The sequence below is a fragment of the Marmota marmota genome, unplaced genomic scaffold, assembly GCF_001458135.2.
Source record: "Marmota marmota marmota unplaced genomic scaffold, marMar, whole genome shotgun sequence".
Taxonomy (NCBI): Eukaryota; Metazoa; Chordata; class Mammalia; order Rodentia; family Sciuridae; genus Marmota; species Marmota marmota.
This window is the reverse complement of record NW_026000253.1, coordinates 1,684,659-1,692,656: the sequence shown is the minus strand read 5'-3', so window position 1 is coordinate 1,692,656 and position 7,998 is coordinate 1,684,659. Positions and strand designations below refer to the sequence as shown.

The following is a 7,998-nucleotide window of genomic DNA, read 5'->3' as shown; positions in this document are numbered from 1 at the left end:
AAAAAAAAAAAAAAAAAAAAAAAAAGGCTCGGATGTAACTCAGTGGTTAAGCAGCCCTGGGTTTGATCCTCATCAAAAACAAATGGATTAAAAGAGCTAGGAATGTAGTTCAGAGGTAGAGCACCCCTGGGTTTATTCTCCATTACTATAAACAAACAAACAAACAAAAAAGTTTGAGCTCTTTTCATGTTTATTGGCCACTTGGAAATTCTCTTTTGTGAAGAACTGTTTAGGTTTCCTGCCTACTTTTACCTTGGGCGGTTCTGGGTTTGGTTTTTTTTTTTTTTAATTTTTTTCTCTTCTCCATGCTGGGGATGGAACCCAGGGCCTTGCACGTGCTAGGTAAACATCTACTATGAGCCATAGCTCTAGCCCAAGTGATATTTTTCTTATTCTCTGTTCATTCTTTCATTCACTCATCTGTTCACCTGCATATATGCTCTCTCTTGCACACTGTCTATCATGAAATATTTCATTCACTCCATCATCCCTTTTCTTTTGGCAGTGCTGGGGATTGAACCCAGGGTCTTGTTCATGCTAAGCAAGTGCTCTATCAATGAACTATACCCCCCACCCCATTCACTCGATCATCTATCTATATCTGCCTCCTTTTATGCCACAAATGCTTTTTTTTTTCCCCTCAGTAGTAGAGACTGAACCCAGGATGCTATTATAACTCAGAGCTACCTTTCATTTATTTTGTTTTTTAAGATTTTGAGACAGGGTCTTGCAAATTTACCCCAGAGTGGCCTTCAACTTGTGATCTTCCTGCTTCAGCTTTCCTAACAGCTGGCAATACAGGCATGCACCTGCCAAGTCTGGCCAAACACTTCTTAAGTATCAAGCAGTCACAGCAACACTGTTCTGTGTCACACACATTCTTTTTTTTTTTAATGTTTCATTTGTTCTTTTTAGATATACATGACTAGAATATATTTTGACATGTTATACATACATGGAGTATCACTTCCCCTTCTTATGGTTGTACATGATGTAGAAGACACACATTATTAAACTTTAGAATCCAAACTGCTACCCCATTTCACAGATGAAGAAACTGAGGCATGGAGAGGTTATGAAGTCTGCCAACTTACAGGGGCCCCAGCTCTCACAAAGGAAAGTTCCTTTTCTTTCTTAATTCTTCATGTGTGTTTTTCTTTTCTTCAGGGAAAGAGTATTCCAAGGGAGACAGCCGATACATCATGTAAGTGTTTGTGGGTCAATGGAGCCCTGCATAGGTTTGGAGTGGTGGTAAGTCAGCTTTAATAGGGTGCCCTGTGCACACAGCATACTAATTCCAGTATCCCTCCATCCTTTCTCTTGCAGTAATGACAACTTCACTATCTGTATGGAAACCATCACAGCTTGCCTGTGGGGACCACTCAGCCTATGGGTGGTGATTGCCTTTCTCCGCCAGCAACCCCTCCGCTTTGTTCTACAGTTCTTGGTCTCTGTGGGTGAGGCACTGGGCACTAGAGGGATTGATGGGGGAATCCACAGACACAGGTATAGCCCTCTGGGTAGTATCTCTCTTGATTGTGTCCATCCAGAGGCACATCAGCCTGAGTGACCAACTCCCTAAAGTACTAAAACAGCCATGCCCCTCTCTGATCTTGCATCTCAATTTCTCTTCTTCCTTCATCACAGAGTCTCCTATGAAAGTTATATGTAATGTCCTATGCTTTCAAGAAGCCCCTGGGTCCTCCAGGACAAGGATTCTGAGTTCCCTTATCTGAGACTCAGTCTTCTTTTTTTAATATTTATTTTTTAGTTTTAGGTGGACCCAATATCTTTATTTTACATTTATGTGGTGCTGAGGATTGAACCCAGTGCTTCGTGCATGCTAAGCAAGCGCTCTACCACTGAGCCACAATCCTAGCCCTAAGACTCAGTCTTCTTATATTTTTTGGTACTGTGGATTTAACCCACGGGCAGTTAACCACTGAGCTATATCCCCAACCCTTTTTTGTAGTTTATTTAGAGACAAGATCTCACTGAGTTGCTTAGGGCCTGGCTGAGTTGAACTCACAACCCTCCTGCCTCAGCCTCCCAAGCCATTAGGATTATGGTGTGCATCACTGTACCCAGCTAGTCTTCTTGTATTCTTAAATTGTTAACTTTCTTTAGTTCTGGATGTAGGGGTTCCCTTTAGCCCTGGAATCTAAGCTGTCTTGAATTTTAGGATTTTGAACTTCCTTCAGTTCTGGACATATGAGCTCTCCTAAATTCAGAAATTCTCAGTGCTAGCTGGGTACAATGGCACATGCCTATAATCCCAGCTTCGTGGGAGGCTGAGACAGGAAGATCACAAATTTGAGGCTAGCCTGGACAAATTAGCCAGACCCTGTCTCAAAATGATACTTAAAAAAGGCTGGTGATGTAGCTCAGTGGTAGAGTACCTCTGGGTTCAATCCCCAGAGCTGCCAAAATCTTCTAAATGCTCTGATGTGTAGAATTCTCATTTTTGGATTTCTGAAATTTTTAGTTCTGTGATTTCAGAATTCTTAGCTCTCTGAGTTTAGGATCCTAAGATCTGAAACCTTGAAGGATGACTTGGGAAATGCCTTGAAAGAGAGTCTGGGTTAGCCTCCTGTTCCTCACAGGGGTTGATCCTTTCCCCTCCTGCCTCCCACAGGCCAGCTCTACGGAGATGTACTATACTTCCTGACAGAGTACCGTGATGGATTTCAGCATGGGGAATTTGGCCACCCACTCTATTTCTGGTTTTACTTCGTCTTCATGAATGCCCTGTGGCTAGTGCTACCTGCAATCTTCGTGCTGGATTCCGTGAAGCAGCTCACTCGTGCCCAGAGGACACTGGACAGCAAAGGCACAAAAGCCAAGAGCAAGCAGAACTAACAAGCAGTGGACTAGCCTGGAACACTGACTGATGATGTGTTCCTTCCAGAAGAGTCCAATCCTGCTCCCACAGGTTGGAGGGGCCAAAGCTTATTGATTTGTGACACTCAGACTGATGGGTGGCCACAAAAAGGGTCAGATATGAGAAAGATAGGGATTGTATAGCACTACTGCCAGGAGCCATTGGGAACAAGACATAAGGCAAGGAACAAGACATAAGCCATGATGGTGGCAATTTTTAAAATCAGAAAATAAAATATCATAACTTGAATACTGAGAGATCTTTAATTACTAACCCTAGAAATGCCTTGTGATTAATCTCTTCTTCACTCACTCATCTGCAGACCCCCCATCATCATCTCTGACTTCACAAACTCCCAGTACTGATCTCACATGATCCCATCATTTACCCTAATGACCCCATAACTCACCACCTGGACTCCGCATTAAGACCACTCCATCACTCACCCCATAGACCCTATCACAGACTCCATAGGCCCTTCTGTTAGTCAGCTTGAAGTGCCATACCAGAATGCCACAGACTGCATGGCTTAAACAACAGAAATTTATTTTCTCAGTTCAGGAGCTAGTCACAGTGTCCATAGGGTTGATTTCTTCTGAGATCTCTTCTTGGCTTGCAGGTGACTGATTTCTCACTGTGTCCCAATGTGGTCTTTTTTCTGTGTACCCAAGCTCCTGGTGTCTGTGTGTATATGTGTGTCCAAACTTCGTCTTAGGAACTAGTCAGATTGGATTAGCCACCCTAACAGCCTCATCTAAAATAAAGGCCCAGGGGCTGGGGATGTGGCTCAAATGGTAGTGCGCTCACCTAGCATGTGTGAGGCACTGGGTTCGATTCTCAGCACCACATAAAAAAAAATAAAATAGAGATATTGTGTCCACTTAAAACTAAAAAATAAATTAAAAAATAATAATAATAAAATAAAATAAAGGCCTTATCTCCAAATACAGTCACATTCTGAGGTACAGGAGTTCAGAGCTTCAGCATATAGATTTGGGGAGGACATGATTCAGTCTATAACATTTTGCTCTCTGTTCTCCCCCCAAATTCATGTCCTTCTTGCATATAAATTATATTCACCCATATCCCAGCAGCCCAAAACTCTTTGCCCATTCTGGCATTGACTTTTTTTTTTTTTTGGGGGGGGTTGCTGGGAATGGAACCCAGGGCTTTGCACATGCTAGGCAAGTGTTCTGCCACTGAGCTACACCCCTAACCCCTGCATTCACTTTGAATCCCAACTCTTACCTAAATATTTAAATCAAGCATGGGTGAGAGGTATGATTCATCCTAAGGCAAAAATTCTCTAGCTGAGAACCTGTGAAACCAGATCAGTTTGCTGTTTCCAAAATGAAGTGTTGGGACAGGTATAAGAGAGATATTCCCATTCCCAAAAGAAGAAATTGGTAAGAATAATGAGATCACAGGTCCCAAGTAAATCCAAAACCTAACAGGGCAAATTCCATTACATTTTAAGGCCTAAGAGTAATCCTCTTTGGCTGGATACTCGGTCCCCTGGCCCACCAGGGTCGGGTCAACACCTTCTGGGCCAACTAGAGCAGCATTGTTGCTTTCTCTACCTGATGCACTACAACTAAAACTCGTGGCCCTGCCCTCCAGAATTGAGGAGGGCATGGCAGTACCATTAGGGTCACTCTTCCTTTTTTTGAAAGTTAAAATATATTTACAGCCAGAAAGTTCTATTGTTTTGTTCTGTAGAATCTCAGAAGGTAGACAGCCTTCCTTCATTTTATCCCATCTCTATTCCCTTTAGTCCCAGCTACCTGAGTGTTTCCACTGGTATTGCCCCACCTTTATTCCTGAATTCTGCTGAGACAGCAGATTAGATCAGTACAGCACACTCATGATTTCTTCATGGAGTAATTTTCCTGCCACACCCATACTGTTCTCTACAGAACACTTTTTTTGTTGTTGTGGTGGTGGTGCTGGGGATTGAACCCAGGACCTTGTGCATGCAAGGCAAGCACTCTACCAACTAAGCTATATCCCCAGCCCTCCAGAACACATTGTTAAAAAAATATTTTTTAGTTGGTGATGGGCCTTTATTTTATTTATTTTATGTGGTGCTGAGAATTGAACCCAGTGCCTTGCACATGCTAGGCAGTGTTCTTCCACTGGGCTAAACCCTAGCCCTCCAGAACACTTTTTGATTTTGTAATATTGGACAGGCTGAGAATTTTATGAAGCTTCACATTTTTGTTCTTTCCTTCCTAATACTTCCTTTTCTCCCTTTCTTTCTTTTTTTCTGTACTAGCAACTGAACCCATGGGAGCTCTACCACTGAGCTACATCCCCAGCCCTATTTTGTATTTTATTTAGAGACAAGGTCTCACTGAAATGCTTAGGGCCTCACTTTTGCTGAGGCTGGGTTTGAACTCAAGATCCTCCTGCCTCAGCCTCCTAAGCCACTGGGATTACAGGGGTGTGATACCACGCCCAGCTATTTATCACAGTTCTTGAGGCTAGCACAGATACATTCTGTTTCTGTTGAGGGCCCACTTCCTCATAGATGGCACCTTCTTGCTGTATCCACATATAGTGGAATGATTGAATTCTAGATTCTTCATTTCTTTTTCTGGGGTGGGGCAGTGCTGGGGATTTAACCCAGGTGCTTTACCACTGAGCCATATCCCCAACCCTTTTTATTTTGAGGCAGGGTCTTGCTGAGTTATTTAGGGCCTCACTAAATTGCTGAGGGCGGTCTCAAACTTGCCATCTTCTTGCCTCAGCATCCCAAGTCACTGGGATTACAGTTGAGCACCACTGCCACCATACCAGGTCCTCTTTTTATTTTTTGTTTTAAAACAGGGTTATCACTAAGTTTCCTAGACTGGCCTTGAACTTGCAATCCTCCTGTAGTTCATTCCTGAACTTGCAGACTCCTGCAGAGTCTCAGCCTGCAGAGCAGCTGGGATCATAGGTATGTACCACCATACGTGGCACAATCAAGGCTTTTTCTAACATATACCTCAAAAACTGTTCCAGCCTCAGGGGTGGGGATGTGGCTCAGTGACAGAGCATTTGCCTAGCATGTATGAGGCACTGAGTTTGATCCTTAGTACCACATAACAAATAAAATAAATGCAGTCTGCAGTCTGTCCATTTACAACTACAAAAAAAAAAAAAATTAACTCTTCCAGCCTCTACCCATCACCCAGTTCCAAAGTTACATTTCTATATATTACATTAGCACCCCACTTCCCAGTATCAAAATATATATTAGTTTGCTAGGGTTGCCATAATAAAAATGCCACAGACCAGATGGCTTAAACAACAGAAATTTACTTATTTAATTTTATTTTTTGGTACTAGAAATTGAACCCAGGGGCACTTTACCACTGAGCTATATCCACAGACCCCCCTTTTTTTCACTATGTTGCTTGTTACTTAGGGCCTTGCTAAGTTGCTAAGGCTGGCCTTAAATTTGCCATTCTCCTACCTCAGTCTCCTGAGTCACCGAGATTACATGCCTAGGTTATTTATTTTTTAAAATGAAGTTTTTACATGAATACCAACTTTATTTGATTTATTTTGTTGTGATGCTGGGGATCAAACCCAGGGCCTCACATATACTAGGCCAGCACTCTACCACTGAGCTACATCCCCACCCCTAGAAATTTGATTTATTTATCTAGGTACTGGGGATTGAACTCAGGGACATTTTGTCACTGTGTTACATCCCCAGCCATTTTTATTTTTTTGTTTTGAGACAGGGTATCACCATGTTGCTTAGGGCCTAAATTGCTGAGGCTGGCCTCTAACTTATGATCCTCTTGCCTCAGCCTCCCAAGTTGCTGGGATTATAGGCATGTACCATTGCACCAGAGCAACAATATATTTTAAATGGAAAAAGAAAAAAGACCACTGCCATTATGGTCTCATTTAACTTTAATTACCTTCTTAAAGATTCTATCTCAAATATCTTCCACTTTAGAGGGTGGGGTTTCAACATAAGAATTTTCTTTCAGGGATACACAATTAAGTTCACAAATTCATTATCACTGACCCCCCCCCCCCCCCCCCCCCCCCCCCCCCCCCCCCCCCCCCCCCCCCCCCCCCCCCCCCCCCCCCCCCCCCCCCCCCCCCCCCCCCCCCCCCCCCCCCCCCCCCCCCCCCCCCCCCCCCCCCCCCCCCCCCCCCCCCCCCCCCCCCCCCCCCCCCCCCCCCCCCCCCCCCCCCCCCCCCCCCCCCCCCCCCCCCCCCCCCCCCCCCCCCCCCCCCCCCCCCCCCCCCCCCCCCCCCCCCCCCCCCCCCCCCCCCCCCCCCCCCCCCCCCCCCCCCCCCCCCCCCCCCCCCCCCCCCCCCCCCCCCCCCCCCCCCCCCCCCCCCCCCCCCCCCCCCCCCCCCCCCCCCCCCCCCCCCCCCCCCCCCCCCCCCCCCCCCCCCCCCCCCCCCCCCCCCCCCCCCCCCCCCCCCCCCCCCCCCCCCCCCCCCCCCCCCCCCCCCCCCCCCCCCCCCCCCCCCCCCCCCCCCCCCCCCCCCCCCCCCCCCCCCCCCCCCCCCCCCCCCCCCCCCCCCCCCCCCCCCCCCCCCCCCCCCCCCCCCCCCCCCCCCCCCCCCCCCCCCCCCCCCCCCCCCCCCCCCCCCCCCCCCCCCCCCCCCCCCCCCCCCCCCCCCCCCCCCCCCCCCCCCCCCCCCCCCCCCCCCCCCCCCCCCCCCCCCCCCCCCCCCCCCCCCCCCCCCCCCCCCCCCCCCCCCCCCCCCCCCCCCCCCCCCCCCCCCCCCCCCCCCCCCCCCCCCCCCCCCCCCCCCCCCCCCCCCCCCCCCCCCCCCCCCCCCCCCCCCCCCCCCCCCCCCCCCCCCCCCCCCCCCCCCCCCCCCCCCCCCCCCCCCCCCCCCCCCCCCCCCCCCCCCCCCCCCCCCCCCCCCCCCCCCCCCCCCCCCCCCCCCCCCCCCCCCCCCCCCCCCCCCCCCCCCCCCCCCCCCCCCCCCCCCCCCCCCCCCCCCCCCCCCCCCCCCCCCCCCCCCCCCCCCCCCCCCCCCCCCCCCCCCCCCCCCCCCCCCCCCCCCCCCCCCCCCCCCCCCCCCCCCCCCCCCCCCCCCCCCCCCCCCCCCCCCCCCCCCCCCCCCCCCCCCCCCCCCCCCCCCCCCCCCCC

General features: G+C 50.3%; 1 protein-coding gene across 2 annotated transcripts in view; it reads left to right on the top strand.

Annotated features, from left to right (window-relative positions):
• Nucleotides 1-3,130, top strand: part of LOC107159839 (EBP cholestenol delta-isomerase) — a 10,158-nt gene extending 7,028 nt beyond the window's left edge. For both annotated transcript variants that reach the window (XM_015506479.2, XM_048796602.1), the window contains exons 3-5: nucleotides 1,168-1,204; nucleotides 1,327-1,457; nucleotides 2,636-3,130. In XM_015506479.2, coding sequence (XP_015361965.1) covers nucleotides 1,168-1,204; nucleotides 1,327-1,457; nucleotides 2,636-2,859 — 392 coding nt within the window. In that variant the 3' untranslated portion in view covers nucleotides 2,860-3,130. The remainder of the gene's footprint in view (nucleotides 1-1,167; nucleotides 1,205-1,326; nucleotides 1,458-2,635) is intronic.
• Nucleotides 3,131-7,998: the final 4,868 nt, after the last annotated feature.